General features: G+C 34.5%; 1 protein-coding gene across 6 annotated transcripts in view; it reads left to right on the plus strand.

The window, feature by feature from the left end:
* Positions 1-1,026: 1,026 nt before the first annotated feature.
* The window catches only part of LOC125663553 (galactose mutarotase-like), a 28,057-nt gene continuing 10,930 nt past the window's right edge, over positions 1,027-18,153 (plus strand). The window contains exons 1-5 of one of the 6 annotated variants that reach the window (XM_056152969.1): positions 1,027-4,317; positions 10,201-10,267; positions 16,201-16,308; positions 16,794-16,841; positions 17,947-18,010. In XM_056152969.1, the coding sequence (XP_056008944.1) occupies positions 10,255-10,267; positions 16,201-16,308; positions 16,794-16,841; positions 17,947-18,010 (233 nt within the window). In that variant the 5' untranslated portion in view covers positions 1,027-4,317; positions 10,201-10,254. Of the gene's footprint in view, positions 4,318-7,403; positions 10,111-10,200; positions 10,268-16,200; positions 16,309-16,793; positions 16,842-17,946; positions 18,011-18,153 lie in introns of those variants that run through there. The other 5 variants (XM_056152970.1, XM_056152972.1, XM_056152971.1 and 2 more) reach the window with 5 other exon arrangements.

Raw genomic sequence — 18,153 nt, forward strand, 5'->3', positions numbered from 1 at the left:
GTCGAAAATTTTAAATCACTTACAAAGTGGTATTAGACTGTCTGCTAGAAACATTGTTTTTGTAACCTCAAGAAATAAGAAAGAAGTTCTTAAAAACATGTTGCAGAAAACTAGACAAAGCAGTAAATCTACGAACTCTGTTGAAAACATAAGCGAGAATGGCACGAATGAAGAGAAACTTCACAGCTGTAACGAAAACCTAAAACATATTCTATCAGAGCTCAAATCTCTCAAGACGAGTGTAAGCAAAACGGTGAAATACGAAGACCTGAAAGGTATTATAAGCTCCATCATAAAATCTGTGTTTGAAGAACATAAGCAAGGAATGGAGAAAATGCTTAATGAAAAAAATGAAGAACTTACAGAAATTATTGAATCACAGAAAACAGAAATTAACAATCTAAAAATTGAAATACAATGTATTTCCAAAGAAAATGAGCAGTGTAAGATCCTGGCTAAATCAGCCCTCGCTAAAGCAAACTGGAATGAACAGTACTCGAGAAAAAACAATGTAAAAATCCATGGTGTGAAGGAAATGCCGGGAGAAGATGTGAAAACTCTTACACAGTCTTTGATAAAGAAAAACACAGGAGTGGACATACCAAACGAAGATATACTCGCTATTCATAGAATCCCGGCTAGGAAGGGCTGCCAACGTCCTATTCTAATGAAAATGAAAAACAATACAATAAAAGCAAAAATAATGAAACATCGATCGGATATGAAAAGGAAGTCAAATGGCACTACACGTCTGAGTGACGACATTACTCAACACAACGGTGAGCTGATCAACAACCTTCTGAAAAATCCCAAAATTAAATCAGCCTGGTATTTTAATGGCCATTTGTATGGGCTCGTTGCAGACAGAAAAGTGAAGTTTGACATATTTGATGAGATTAGTGAAAAAATTGACAATCTCTAGTACGACAATATTCCGGGGGAAAATACTTCAACGTGAAGATTTGGTGACTATAACTGTAGTCAGAATATCCGGTTATGACGCTTACACGTGAACAGTTTATTATTTTTTTTTTTTGTCAATAGAATCTCAAGCCGCTACTAGGATATAAGATATGTATTTTACATTTCTTCTTGTTCTTCTTGTGCTCTTCTCTCTCTCTATGACCTTTATTCCTTTCTTTTCTTTATGTCTATATATTGACTACATTGAGTTGGCATGTTTACAAAAAGTTTCAACTAGTTTAAATACATGTAGGATCATCCATTCCAGATCGTGTCGCTATACTATCATTTCATCATATTCTAATGACTATAAACATTTTATCAGTTAATTGTCAAGGTTTGGGAGATATTGCTAAACGCAGAGATGTCTTAAATTATCTTAAAAATTTGAATTATAATATTTATTGTCTACAGGATACTCATTGCTCAATAGATTCAGAAAAAGAGGTAAGAAACCAATGGGGATTTCAATGTTATTTCAGCTCCTTCACAACAAATTCAAGAGGGGTTGCTATCCTGATAAATAATAATTTTGATTTGAAGGTCATCAAGGAAAAGGGAGACAGTACTGGGAATTTTCATATTCTTAAAGCACTTATAGAAAACCATGAGGTTATACTCTGTATATACGGTCCAAATTCAGACACACCTGATTTCTTTGAAAATATTCAAGCCTGCATTGAAGAGCTTAATTGTTATAATATTATATGGTGTGGTGATTTCAACATTGTCTTAAACACTATTCCCAAAGCTACATGTAGGAGCAAAGTTTTAGAACTAATGTCTAATGGAATGTAATGGCTATATTGATCCATTTAGTCAATTACATGAAACAATAAGACGTTATTCTTGGCGTAAGAAAAGACCATTTAAGCAAAGTAGATTAGAGTTTTTTCTTTAGTAGAGACATTGCTTCCTAGTTTAAGTAAATGTTCAATCGAACCAAGTTACAGATCTAACCATTCCATGATATTGTTGTCAATTTCTTTCAATGATTTTCGGAAAGGAAGAGGCTATTGGAAATTTAATAATTCTCTTTTGGGTGATAAAGGTTATGTGGATTGTATAAATGATGTTATACAGAAAGTGCGGAAACAGTATGCTGTACCAATCTACAATATTGAGTTCATAGACAACATTCCAGATAAAGATATTTTTTTCACAATAAGTGATCAGTTATTCTTGGAAACTTTACTGATGGAGATTAGAGGGAAAAGCATATCATATTCAACATTTTTGAAGACAAAAATCTACAGAGGAAAAAACCTTAATCAAAGAAATAAAAATCCTAAAAACCCTGGAGGAACATGCATCTGAAGGAAATTTGGCCAATTTAGAAATCAAAAAACAAAATTTAGAAAATTTAAGAAAACATAAATTACAAGGGCAGTGCATAAGAAGTAGAGCTAAATGTTTAGAAGAGGGGGAGAAACCCACACATTATTTTTGTTTTCTTGACTTACTTGATTTATTCCTCTTGGCCCCTGAAGGGGCATAGGGCCTCAACAATTTGTTCTCTAGAATCTAGAAATTCTACAAGTAAAATAATCCCCAAACTAGAAATTGATGATGGGAATATAATAGTAGAACAACATAAAATTTTGAAAGAAACAAAGTCTTTTTATGAAAATATATACGCTAATCCTGACGATAATAAAAACATTGAAGATTTAGATGAGATGTTAGATTTTAATGATATTCCAAAATTAACACACACAGAGTCATTAGAATTAGAAGGCAAATTAACATTACAAGAAATCTCTAAATCTCTTAGAAACATGAAATCTAACAAATCGCCAGGTTCTGATGGTTTCTAAACTGTTTTTTTAAAAAAATATTTTGGAAACAAATTGGAAACTTTGTAGTGAGGTCGCTTAACTATGCTTATGAAAATAAACTTTTATCTATTACACAGAGGCATGGTATCATAACTTTGCTTCCAAATGGTGAAAAACTAAGACAGTACCTTAAAAACTGGCGTCCAATAACATTGCTAAACACAGTATATAAAATAGCTTCAGGTTCTATCGCCAATAGATTAAAAACACATATTAGTAAACTTATAAATACAAACCAAACTGGTTTCATTAGCAATAGATATATTGGTGAAAATACACGGTTGATATATGACATTATGCAGTTTACTGAAGAAGAAGAAATTCCTGGGCTTTTATTACTTCTAGATTTTGAGAAAGCTTTTGACACGATATCATGGGATTTTATTCAAAGTACTTTACACTATTTTAATTTTGGGCCTTCCATTAAAGAATGGATTAAAATATTTTATCGCAATATTACATCCGCAGTTATACAAGGAGGTCATGTCTCAGAATCTTTCAATATACAACGTGGTTGTAAACAAGGTGATCCTTTGTCACCATATATTTTTCTATTTTGTGCTGAAATTTTAGCAATTATGATAAGAAAAAACAGCAATATTAAAGGAATCACTGTTAGAAATACTGGAAAAAATATCTCAGTTGGCAGATGATACATCAATTATACTTGACGGTAGTAGAGAATCTCTCCTAGAAACTGTAAGGACACTGAACAAGTTTTCTGAACTATCAGGTTTATGTACATGTGTATTAACTGCTTCAAAACTCATGCAGTCTGGATAGGTACTAAGAGAGATTTAGTCAAGAAATTATATATTCAACTCTAAATTTTTTGGGGTAATAGTGATTTACTTTACTCGGTATTCACTTTATGTAGACTTGCAAAATATTCCAAATTGAATTATGAACCAAAGCTGATACAGATGAAGGCAATTATCAGCCAGTGGAGCAAAAGATATCTAACGCCAATAGGAAGGGTAACTGTACTTAAAACTTTGGTGCTACCTCTTCTAAATCATATTCTGATGTCTATTCCTAATCCGTCTGATGCTTTTTGTAAAGAATTAGAAAAACTCTTTTACTCCTTTGTATGGAATAGTCCTAGGCACCGCATTAAGAAAAATATCATTACAAAAACATTTGAAAATGGTGGTTTACGAATGATTAATATAAAAGCCTTTATTGCATCTTTAATTTTTTTTTTGGATGAGACAATTAATCTTTACAGATAAAGGCTTTGAACTCTTCATTCCCTAGCTTGATTTGACAAAATTAACTACATGTGGAATAGATTATATACATGACATTAAAAAAACACTCAAAAATGTCTTTTGGATAGATGCAAGGTGAAGATAACGAACAGTGATCAATCTCATAACTCCTACAAGCAATACAAAATAAATAGTTGGGCAAACACGGACCCCTGGACACACCAGAGGTGGGATCAGGTGCCTAGGAGGAGTAAGCATCCCCTGTTGACCGGTCACACCCGCCGTGAGCCCCATATCCTGATCAGGTAAACGTCTTTAATGCTTGGATAGACTTAGTTCAGAAAGACAGCCTTCTTATAGAAAAGGCAAAAGGTGATGTACCACTTTTTTTTTTAATCCAAACATTATGATAGGTAAAGAACATATTTCAATAAAAATCTGTTTGAATATAACATACAATATGTAAATGATATCATACATGAAGATGGTACTTTTTATACATAGGAAAAATTTTCATCCATTTATCCTTGTGTACATATTATTATTATATAGAATTTATGGGTATAGTATAGGCAGTAAAACATGGATGAAAACAAAAATAATGAAAGGGCTATATTTAAGGTACAAAATCCCAAGATTTTACCTAATATCTATAAATTGTCATGTTGTAAGAAATCAAACATATTTATGATATATTGAACTTAAACGATACTGAACCAATCTGTAAAACAAAATGGAACACTCTATTTGGACTTGAAGAAAGTGAATGGAGAACAATTTATAAGTTACCATTTAAGTTAACAAAAAATTCAAAATTTCAATGGTTCCAATATAGACTTATACATAGAATTTTGGCTACAAACACTTTCCTGCATAAAATTAAGAGGAAGGATAGAAAAAGCTGTACATTTTGTAAATTGGAAGAAGAAACATTGGAACACCTCTTCTGGGAATGTGTAAATGTTCAATCCTTTTTAGATACTTTGGAACATATGTTGAAGAAAATACAAATCTACAGTTATCTATTACCAAAAAAAAAAATTTTGCTGGGATTTCTTAATTCAAACAAATATATTCAAAACACACATTTTCTGTGGTTAAAATACTACATATATACAATGAGGTGTACAGAAAAGATAGTAGTAGCGATACCTCATTTGAAAAAGAACTATGAAACCTTGATATACGTCTTCTATAAAAATGGTGAAAAAACAAAATTTGACACAACCTGGAATGGATGGAACCTTTTATTCAATTGAAAGAGCCTTTTGATATATTTATTATCTCTCTCTCCCCCTCTCTCTCTATCTCTCTCTCTCTCTCTCTCTCTCATAAAACGTTTTTTCTGTAAATTGAAGATTGATGCATATGCCACTTGTGTTAATATTACAGAATAGAAGAAAATAAAGAATTATATTCTTAAAAAAATCAGTGTGCCACGAACGGTCTAACAGTCGGTATGAAACACGTCAGACAGCATTTGACCTAGCTGCAATAATGTAGCCCTCTCTGATTTTTTTGTTTTTTTAGGGAGAGGGCTACAACTCCTTAGAATCTCCGTAATGGTGCAAATGCGGTGATTCACTCCCGCAACATCTGCGCTCATTCTAAAAATTTCTTGACTTTCTTTACATAAATAAAATGATATTCTATGTTTCTTAGTCAATATATAAATTTACAACCTGCAACTTAAGATTTGTGAGGCTCTATTCTACCGTTTTCAACAATTTCGATAAATTCCAATTTCTCGATTCATATTTGTGCGCCATGTTTGATGTACTGAAGTTTCAACTTCCAGTTGTCAGGTCATTTGCATATGCCATATAAGGTAGTATTTACATCAATGGACAAGTATGGAGGCGAAACCTATTTCGTCGGTATTGAAAAGGTTTGAATTTAATATCAAATTAAAAACCGAACAGCAGAGTATAAATTCTTTCTGCAACAATATGATTTTCCTTTCTTTGTCGAAGTGGCTCGAGTAACTACATTTTCGCGCTGATTGTCAATGTTTAGGTTTATCATTAGATTCACCTACGAGATCTCGCGATAACAAGCATGGCGGAGCAGACGAAGAATTTTGCATGTTGTACATTATATTTAATGAAAACCACCTTTATTATACATGCCCGAGCACAAAGTTGGTACTCCTTTTGGTGTAAACAACATTTGGGACTAATACACAGAATTTATTATCGGTTATTCATTTGACCTAGTGACAAATAGTGTCCTTAATTCCGTGTATCAATGATGTTTCATTCAGTATGCATGCTGATGATACTCTTTCACGGAATTGTCCAGTGTTGCAATATACTGATGCCTCTAGCTTCTTTGCTAGGCCTGACTTCGTAGGTGTTTTTTTTCCACATTTCCTTCATAATAGAAGAGCAAGGGATGTATTGCCGACAGCTCATGTCTGAGTACGTCTTCAATGCAAGGTAGACTTCTCGCACCAGCAATCGGCGAAAGAAGACCATTGAGTCAATTATCTTTGGTCTTATCTACAGGCTTCGTTATATAGCTGGTCTGACTTCCAGTCTCGCCTCTGTGTCCCAATATGAATGCATTAATAAAAATCCACAAACATGCAAAGTCAGACCAGCTAAACTGTAAAATCTTGATTTAAAATATTTGCTTTTACAGTGCCACGTGGTACCATGTTATTTATATATAACCCAGCAAGTATTACATAATGTATATGTAAACTCATGTTCTAATCTGCACATTTTTGTTAGTTGTGCACATCATACTTAACCACTTTAGCTTCGATATAATTGCCATAGAATAACCTTTCTGCCATTTTATGCAAGTCTAGAAAATTTACGGGGTTCCTCAAATTTGGGGAGGGGGATAGCATTTTCCTGTTTTACAGCCTAATAGTTTATGCTACACAAGCATACTCTGTACCATTCGACAAATGAGAAAACTTTTGCTATATAGAATATGCAACTTCTTTCATGAATGGGACGGTCAGACGCAAGGAATAAGGGTACACGGAACGGAAAATGAAGACGTTTCTGACAATTTTAGAACATGTTTCTTTCATTATTAAAAAACCGTACACAGTATTTGCATATAAAAGGCATGATACAATCTACTGGATCAGGCTGCATAATCTAGACAAAATTCTGCATTTATTCATATAGATTGTATTTTGTTCCACCCTAGGTTGAGGTTACTCCCCCTTTTAAGACTCTTTTGAGAAATGACCACAGCACTAATAATGATACCGAGCGAAGCAAGGCTCTAAAGGCACAGGGGCTAAGTCCGTTTTGGGCCCGAACTCTGTGATACCATAAATATAGAAAGGGGTCTAACTCTGACACAGATATAAAACTAACCACTCGTTTCAAATGCCTAAAAAATCTTAAACTAGGTAAGTTATGCGTAGTTTGTCGTTTTCCTTGCATAGATTAATGTTTTAACTACTTGCATGCCAAATTTCAAGTCACTGGTTCTTAAAATAACAAAGATATACGTCATCGTTCTCTCGATTTCACTTGTTTATTTTTACTAGGACATTTACCGGTCCAGGTCACGGAGTCGTTTCTCGCCTATGACAGCAGCGAAATTCAGACTAGTATGGAAGATTTCAGACCTGTCAATTAAAATTTCACATCAATTATACGCTACTTACTTCCTCATATTTTAATAATGTTCTTCGTGTAGACGTTACACGACTTATTTTTCCTCAGCAGCATCAACTGTTGACAAGAGCTGCCGTTTTAATGAACGCACTATTCTCTTTAGAGAAGTCGAGAGGCATAGCCTTCATCGACTTCTCTTCGCAAGCATTCATGTTTTGATTCTGGAAAACGTGTAAATGCCGGAGTCGGTGGCGGTTTATGCTTCGACCGACGTTTCGACTCAGATGTGCCTGGATTTACGCAATAGGCAAGTTGTTTTCAAACATTTAACAGTAACGCACAAAACTGTCACAAGGAAATCAACACTTACTTACTTTTAATCCATTTTCAACCTGTCCCCTGTCCCGGGTTTACGTTAACTGGTCTTGGGAGCTGTCACAACAGGGGACCAGTTAAGGTAGCTCCATCCTCATGTGACTTATCAATATTAATGGTTAAAAGTGGAAAAACTGTATTGATTTCCACTCAATATAGTTTAATATAATTAATAACCAAAGAAAATATATATGTTGCCACCTTTTTAAAGATGTCAGACATACAAAAACAGAAGTATACATCAACATCAGAAAATCACATATTTTCGTTAAACAGAATAATAAACATAGATAAAAACTTGTTGAAGCGACAAAATTTAAATATCAACAGTTTTAAAAAAAAACCTGATAATTCATAAATATGTATAGATTAATTGTGGATACTAGGTAAACCAATGTATAATAGATATCAAGTAGAGGAAATTCCAGCATAGGAGTTATTGCCCTTGACAAAATTATTTTAATCATAAATAATTGATTATCTATGAAAAATGTAAACTTTTTCCGTATTAATAGTTTACCAGATTTTTTATTATATCTAGTGAATAAAATTCCTCAGAAAGATATATTTCTATCATGCGCAAAGTTTAATTTATTAAGATTTTTGCAAAAACCTATGACATCACATGAGGATCGATCAATCTTAAGAGAAAAGCAGGCTGACGTAATCGGAGTTGTGATTTAAACCCGGGACAGGGGCATGTTTTAATCTCAATCGCGTTAAATGGATAGACGGATCCTCATGTACCCCCTTTAATATTCAGATGTTACTGGGCGTTTAGGGCTAGGAGAATTTCATAATATAAATAATATATATTATGAATGAATTATACTTTACTTACTTAAAAGTTAAGATTATTACATGGGACACGCCAATGACCATCTTGAACATGCTTCGCTCGGTCCAATGGTCACACCGTGTATACACATTACAAAGACAAACGAAACATGCGTTTGTGTAAGTTTTTTCATCATTACAAAATTACACATGTAATATTGCTTTGCATGAACACGATGTCGTTATCATTATCAATACAAATCATTACGAGTTACGACATGTTCACAAAGAAGGATAACCCTCGCATCCTTTTGAGCATTTTTTCCCCCACATCCTCTGTATTCGGGGGGTTTCTCCCCCGTATTACGCATGCGCCGATAAATACTCCTTTCCTATATTCACTTCGATAAAAAGTCAACCAAAAACCGATGTATATCACGTAATTATTTCATTGATATTGATTGATCGTGGTTTTACTCCGTTTTGTAATTCATTGATATAATGTTTGTCTATATTGATATGAACTTATATTCAAGTAAAGCTATGACAAAGTCTGTCAAAACTGAACTGTTCTTCATCTTATACTATAGAAATGATGCATCGATAATACACGCGAAGTCATTTACTGCAATACTGAAGTTTTATATGTTTTCCGATGAACTCTTGAAACCTATGCAATGTGTAATATGCATGACCTTGAAGCTAAATTCCATAAATAAAAAGAATGAAAAAATAGTATCTATAAGCTGTAATTACAAACCATCAATTTTAATCATACACTGCCCAGTCAATTGTCATTTGGATGCACTCATTCTCTAGGCTGTCATGACTTTCCAGGCCTTTGGTCCCTTTTTATGACAATCAACCAGTGCTTATGTATATTTTCGATCTTCCCAAATTCATGTACGGGATTTTGTCGCCGAACGAGATGATTATTCCGAGAAGAAAATGTACATTATGTATCTTTGTATGATTTTCTCAGTTTACTACATTCACAACGATACAACGAGTATTAATGCATACAGGTTTCTACAGAATTAAATGAAGATTCGTTCGCGTTCCATTAAATTCATCTAAGTGCAACTGAATAAAAACAATCATGACTGTCAAGAATAGAACCATGCCCTCATTTTAGTTTTGCGAGCACCTACAAACATTGAACGCGCATCGCTGAACTTCGTATAGAGGGGAGATATACATGGGCGTATGCAGTTATATAATATCATGCAAAATGTTTATGAATCAGACCTCAAAGATAAGGCTACAGATGGAGGGATTCTGTCGATTTCTAATTACAGTGGAAATGTTTTCAGAATAGATCATCGAAACGGCTTCTTCTAATGTTTTGTAAATCTCTAGGTAGGTCAAGTATGTGTATTTTCTGTTGAAAGAATCTTCTATTTTATCGCACAACTTAAATTACAAGTGTAAGTGTTTTCTTTCTCACAGAAGGTCTCTTGAGAATTTCATCAACTTTTGTCGATCTACTGGATTAATTTGACGATGTCAGACGTGGGTAAGTTTCTCACACTTTCCTCTTTCTTCTCATGTAATGTGAAAACTATTTAAAAAAAAAACCAAAACAAAAAACGGTTTACAATGAAAACGTAACACCTGTTTGCGATATCTGGGGCGAAAATTTTCAGTACCTAGTTGTGATGCACTATGATATGATATATATATATATATATATATATATATATATATATATATATTCTGTATTGAAGTAAAATCTGTTCATGCATGAATGTGGATTATCAACGGGTCACTGTCTTTCCGTGTTGATAACCAGTTTGTCGTAAATAACATCTCGGAATGTAAACAGTCTACAAATTCGTACAGTGTTAGAATTGTCTGCAGTAACCAGGAGCTTTTTGTGATTTTTTTTTAAAGAATTGACAGCTGTGTGATTTCATGAAGACAGGGACTCCCTATATGAATTATACCTGATAACATATTATTCTGATCTGGTATTAATGATCTAAATACAAGTAGTTTCTACACTTCCAACGCTTCCTCTACCAACCTTATCAATGCCAATATTTTGGAAGCCGATAGGTGCCAGGGTATAGAATTTATATTTATTTAACTGGCGGCCACCACTTATTATCTGGCGGCCGCCACATAATTTAACTGACGGCCGCCATTTAATTTATCTGGCGGCCGCCACTTAATTTATGTGACGGCCGCCACTTAATTTAACTGGCGGCCGCCACTTATTATCTGGCGGCCGCCAGTTAATTTAACTGGCGGCCGCCATATAAAATAACTGGCGGCCGCCACATAAATTAACTGGCGGCCGCCATATAAATTAAGTGGCGGCCGCCAGTTAATTTATATGGCGGCCGCCACTCAATTTAAATCATTTATATGGCTGTCACCAGTTATTCAACTCCTCTCTCTTTCTCTATCTTTCTCTCAAAATGAAAGGGGTGCAATCCCTCCCCAATGCTTAGTAATATGTACGTGATATATATGTCGAGTGGTCGAGAAAAACTACCAAATACTCTCAAGGTTATACATGTCAATGAGGATTATTTTTATGATGGATCAATATATATATATATATATATTGTTTTTCGATTGTACTGTTAAATACGTAGAACCACGGGGCTGACCCTCCATTTTTTTTTGACATCGTTCAATTTCTGTTATTTTCACATGCAAACTAAATTATTTTCACATGTGGAATAAGATTAATTGGTGGATTGGCCCCCACCCCACTCTTTTGGTGGTAGTAATGACTGGTAAAAATATAATAATGAATGAACTGATCAATTGAAGGATGAACGGAGCCCCCTCCCTCCAATTTAGGAGTACGATGTTTGGACAAAAGATACATTTTAGGTTCCTTTTCTGCTTGTCAACAATTGTAGAAGACAATTCTCCTCCGACTGTCCCTATACACTTTGAAAAACGATGCTGTGTGTTTGCGTACTATTCTAAATCTTTCCAAAATAATCACTCAGTGATACGAATTACATTGTTTTTGCAATTGGCAGCCCTCCATATATAGATTAAGTGGCGGCCGCCAGTTAAATAAATATTAATTCTATACCCTTGCACCTATCGGTTTCCGTACAATATAAATGAGCACTTGAGGAGATCAATATATTCAGTGAATTCATTATATCCTTTCCATTTTTATCTTTTGACCATGATAGGCACGGGGTTCACGATCGTGTACTGTTTGTTTTGGGGATATTTCGTTGGGGGGGGTCTACATTTATTTGCGTCATGTTTCATGATTGTATTCACTGTAAGTAAGAAGATTTAGATTCAATAGATTGCCATTGTAAAATCCTATTTATCATAACATGACGACCATGGGCAACATCACTAGCCTACACGCGTAAAAATTAAAACCCTGCCGGGATCATGGCATGAATTCACTTAGATCTTCACATCAGACTGCTTTCTGATAACATTTTGTCTTAGTGATTTTCAAAAACGTTGAAATGATTTTTTTTTTGTATTACTGCATGACACCCCCCCACCCCCCCCCCCCCCCCCCCCACACACACACATGGTGGTCCTGCCCCGCCAAGTGCTCATGGGACTAAACTAGAATCTAGATGTTTACATATTGATTTGACAAAACGTATCCTCGAATGGGATCTTCTACCGCCTTCCTTCTCACTGTGGCTTTGTCATACTCCAATCGAAACTCCTCGAATGTCTCGCGCACTCGACATAGATCTCGGATGTAATACGGTGGCATCGAGGAGTTCCGATTGGTCATACTCTTCGGTGGAGTGTGGGTGTCGTAATGTGAATTACCTAAGATTTACACTTTATGGATATATCTGGACATTTGACTAATTGTACCAGTGAGGAGGGGTGGAACTATATGTTTCCCATCCGTTTGTCCGTCAATGAATGCGCGGTGTGCCCGATAAGACCTCGGAAGTTGCACTTTGTACAACTCCCGAAAATCATTTTCCGCGACCGAGAAACCGTTAGACGGAATGTGTTGTAATATTTACAAAAGACTTTTCCTACATGGCTTTTCTGGTCCAGAGGGTTTTATAATTTCTATATCCGATTGTTGACCAATGATCAGTGAATGTTGAGAAATAATGTTGATTTTGAAACGGCGACCCAGACAGAAAAATATTGATCAGAAGAGATCACATTAGCCTTAAAGTTGCAAATGTTTCAGGTGAGATAAACAAGAACCCCCACGTGCCATTCACTAATTCAGTTTAATGAAGTGAAAATTCCTGATTAAGTTTTGTCCGTTGTCTGTCTGTCGTTTGACGTCTGTTAACTTTTCAAATTTTGACTTCTTCTCCATAACCAGTTTACCATTTTCAACCCAACATACTACAAAATATATTTGGGTAAAGGGGATTCTAAAGAAAAACTGTCCTAGGAAATAAAACATGCGCATGAAAGCTTCCTTCTATTAATGATTCGTGTTGCTTAGTCTCGAGAACATTTAGGGAAATACTTTCATAATATTTTTCTCAAAACCAATAGGGACATCACGCATCAGGCGAGTTAAGTGTGTTGAGGTGTTTTCCTTGTGAAGACGGAAGACAGAAACCAGTACTAACATTATATATGTTGGGATTTCATCTTCTGCCAATAAATATAAAATGGACTTTATTCTACTTTTTAAAATCGCGAGTGCTGAGTATTAATATTGGTGTGAAGTGTGTTAAGAGTAGGATGACAAAAGCACAACCAGTAACAATAAGGGTATGTTTGACATTAGGGTTGCTCATTACACCAAAATTTTATTCAATGATTCGTTAACACGCCTCTTATGAAGCATGGTTTCACCATGGAAAGAGTGATACAAGTTCTCAATTTTTTGTATAATTTTTTTGTGTGTGAATTTTTTTCCCGAATGATAAAAAAAGGATTTAAAAACAAATTGGACTCTAGAATCTCTTATTTGCAAACAAAACACCTTTTTTTATCATTCCGGGAAAAAAATCATACAAAATGATTGAGAGGTTGTATTACTTTCTCGATGGTGAAATCATGCGTCATACGAGGTGCTCAAACGAGCCATTAAATAAACTTTAAATGCAATAAGCTACCTTAATGCTGGACGACCACGTACATGTATGAAGAACATCACTAAACAGACAATGAAAAGAAATATTCCAAACTAGAGAAGACCAGCATTGTTGTCTGTGTAAATGGTGTTAGGAGAGAGAAAACATCAAAAGGTGCCAAGCAAGCCTGTACATCAGCAAAATACGCCTGTCCTCAGTAAGGGAAAAACTGATAGCATATTTAAAGTGAGCATTAGCATATACACAAGAGACTCTCACAGATAAATTCAGTGGCGTAGCTAGGGATTAAATAAATGTAAACAGGGGGTCTGGGGCAGCCCCCCCCCCCCCTGAAGCTGAGGATATATTTCTGGTAATAGTTATGATACTGTAATTGTACAAAACGAGCTCTATAAGATATAGGATCACAGTCAGCTTTGCCGATTTCAGTTTTCTTTTTTCCCCTGTTGTCAACACAAAATAAGATATATAGGAACAAAGATTTTCAAAGAAATTTAATAAAAACCCACATACCAACGGACACCAAAAGAAGCAAATACAAAAAAAAAGAAGAAGAAAAAAAGAAAATTCCAAGAGCAACTAAAGACTCAATCACTACATATTAAGCGACCACTACTGACACTACAGTGAAAGTGGGACTTAGGACCATGTGTTTGATTACTAGATGCAGTATTTCTTTTCATTCAATTTTCTTATCTGACAACTGTCTAATAAGGGAATAAATGTTGTATTTTACGGTTTCCATCTGATGCAAAGGTGTTTTTGCAAGGTCAAAGTCAAGATCAATTTATTATACTTTGCGCTTAATTTATTTCTTACAATGTATAGGAACAAGCTCGGGACGCTTCAGGGAAAGTTCCGGTTCCGGTACGAACACAAAGCGTTGTCGAGAGTTGCTATGAAAAATAACAATCTGTTTAAAGAATATTGCAAAAAATATTTGTAAGCACGTGCTTCGATGCTATAATGTATCTACGCCACTGGGATTCTATCAAAGACATTGCATTTAGCTGAATTCAAAGAGGAAATAGAGGATAACATCCATACAGAACTAAAGACCACATTCAATAATACAAGAGAGAGAGAGAGAGAGAGAGAGAGAGAGAGAGAAAGAAGGATATACTGTGATATGATGTCGTTAACATCCGTACAGAACTAAATATCACATTCAATAATACACGAGGAGTGAGAGAGAAAGATGTACTGTGAGATGAAGTCGTTAACATCCATACAGAACTAAATATCACATTCAATAATACACGATGAGTGAGAGAGAAGGGTGTACTGTGAGATGAAGTCGTTAACATCCATACAGAACTAAATATCACATTCAGTAATACACGAGGAGTGAGAGAGAAAGATGTACTGTGAGATGATGTCGTTAAAACACGGAAATGCATGTAGTACTTGGATAAAGTAGACGAGCTCATAGCAGATAATGGGATCAACATGGTAATTGTTCTGTAGTTAAAAAACAACTTAGAAACTTGAAGAACTATGTAGGTAAAGGATAACAAGAACTGTAACCAGCATGGCAAATTTCAACCAGCAATTTAATAAAATGTAAAACTTTTCAATTATAGTCAGAATACCTAGGTCAGAGATTACGAGGGGAACTTGTTACCATTGTATAAGGACAGTTGTGAAACCCTGATCTGCCTGAACATTTCGCCACACATCGAAATCATTCCATGCGACCAAATCCTTAACTTTGATGAATCTGATAAATTGAAGTTTGTTACGAACAGACTTATACTTAGTCAAATTAAAATGCTGAAAAGTAATGTTAGTGTGAATATAACAATAACAAGGTTCTAAATCTGGGTCTGAAACACCGCACCATGCCATACTTCTCGAACACCCGTTACTGAACCTCGTGCACTCCTTGCTCCGTGGTAAACGTTCTCGTTTTGAAATAAACATATCGTTATTGCTATAACTAAAACAATGTTACACGTTAAAGAACTAGACCACACATTCGCAAAATAAAATAACCAACTTCACTACAACATGAAAAAGTGTGATTGAAAAATATAACTCCTGGAGAAAATTTCTTTTGAATTTTCCAGATAAGCTGGCTTGAATTCTTTCTTTCTTTTTTTTAGAAAAATATTGTTTATTGCACACATAAAGAACGCTGACACAGATATGTCCCTATCTTGTTTAGTACACACCGGTATAATCTTAACATCCATGTTAATGACTTTGAAAGTCATCTGACACTATATTTTCCCATACCAAATATTCATACCAAATCTCATGCAAAATGATAGAGCAAATGCAAGTTGTTGCCATTAGATAAAATTGAAAGACACGTCCATTTGCATGACAGAAGACATTTTGTCAATTTTCAGTTAATCTTAAGTGCCATTTTAAATGCTAAGATATATAAGATGGGTCTTTTGGTTTTCACCAACAGATTCAACTCCAGCAAACAGAAGTAAGCGCCTTCCCATTGTGGTAGGCATTCTGGTGGCCGTTGTTGGAATTGCTGCTGTTGTAATTGGTGTGACCGTTCACCTATCAGGTAAGTCTGCCCGTACACATACATAGAGAAAGTATCTTCATGGGAATAAATCTTGAAGAACTCATAAAATTTTCGTCTTCAACTTGTGTGTTTTATACACTGTCTGATAGAATATATATATATATATATATATATATATATATATATATATATATATATTACATTTTTTTTTATCATAATTATATAAATTTTACAATTTTTTAAATCATAATATAATATAGTGTATTGTGACTCCCTCTCACAATGTTTGTGAATTGAACGCAAATTAAATAAGACAGGTTTTTGTTGCATAACCTTCCGAGTTCAAATTGATAAACTTTAGAAATGGTACCCGGTGATAACATCATGCATTCCGTTAATTGTATGATAAATCTAATAAGAATGTCAGTGCATGAATTCTATACGCTCTATCTAATGAGAATGACGAAAGAAGGATACTGTGGATGAGCTACGTTAGCACGAGTTGATCTGTTTTACTTATTCAGTAGGTAAAGAAGATGATAACGTTGGAAAAACTTCGGCTCTGGAACAAGGTTTGTTTATAAAGTGAATATGTGTTCAAAGTGCAGTACAGCTTTAGCGTTTTGAAACGAGGGGAATTTACACATACATACATACACACACACAAAGAGAAAGAGAGAGAGAGACTATCATAGTCCTCATTTCCATCAATCAGGATTGTATTAAAACATGAAGCGGTGAAGGGCATGGCTTAATTGCACTGTGTAAACAACTAGTCTTTCCAACCTCAAGACTTTAAATTTTAATTTTAAAATAAGACATTTGAATCTGCATTAGTCATTATTCGATTAGTCCTAGTTTGATTTCTTCCAAACGTCTATTCAAAGTACTTTTTATATCTACAGATGCACAAAAATGTCACACTCCTAGTGATTTGTTGCAGCAAACCCGTCATTGATCAAAGTGAAGTCATCGACAAATAGTTTCCTATTAGAACTGTAACCATAAGAAATGTTTCTCGTTTTCTTTTGAACTACCGTACACATTATAACTGAAGTCCTGTACTAGACCGAGTAGAAATAGCAAATGATATATTAAACTTAACACAAACCGACCACAGGAAACAACAAATTGGTCGTTTGAAAATTACAGGCTTTTTTAAAATTTGAAAATTACTGCTTTACTATAACCATATACGTGTATTGTAATAATTGATAACCACCAGTGGCAAGATATCTATATTTCTCCAATATATTCTTCGTATGTGTTACCTCTTTGTCAAATGATTTCCTAAAGTTTATCAAATAGATCACGTATCAAAATGTAGCTAACGATCTGGGACTTAATCTCCCTGTCAAAAGAAGTGAGATACGATACATTTACACTGAAGACTAATCTAACTATATATGCGGGTTTTTTTTTTTCTGATGTGTTATAGATAGTGAAATCAACTGTCAATTTACTCATTGCAGAGTTAAAACAAGCAAATACACATGTACTAGTGAGAACCTGTTAACTTATCTCTTTGAAACTACAATCTAACAAGTTTATACTGCTGTAAGACAGAGTGATTAAAATTTGCTGTAAATCACAGGTTTATCGTTTTGAAAGAGATATGAGACATATGGATTCTACTTGGACGATTTCTCATGTGATATAAATATTTACTTCATTTAGGAGTTCCTGTAATTCCAACAGAAGAACCATTTGGTAACATCAAAGATGGCAGACAAGTTAAAAGGTTTGTCAGTACATGGAGTTTCTCAAGATTCATGCATTTGTGATCAAACCATTTGGTTTTCAAGTGATCGATTAACTCTGTTTAAAAACATGTTACTCATAAACACTTCTATTCAACAATGTTTTAGATTTAAGATTTTGCAT

The sequence above is a fragment of the Ostrea edulis genome, chromosome 1 (assembly GCF_947568905.1).
Source record: "Ostrea edulis chromosome 1, xbOstEdul1.1, whole genome shotgun sequence".
Taxonomy (NCBI): domain Eukaryota; kingdom Metazoa; phylum Mollusca; class Bivalvia; order Ostreida; family Ostreidae; genus Ostrea; species Ostrea edulis.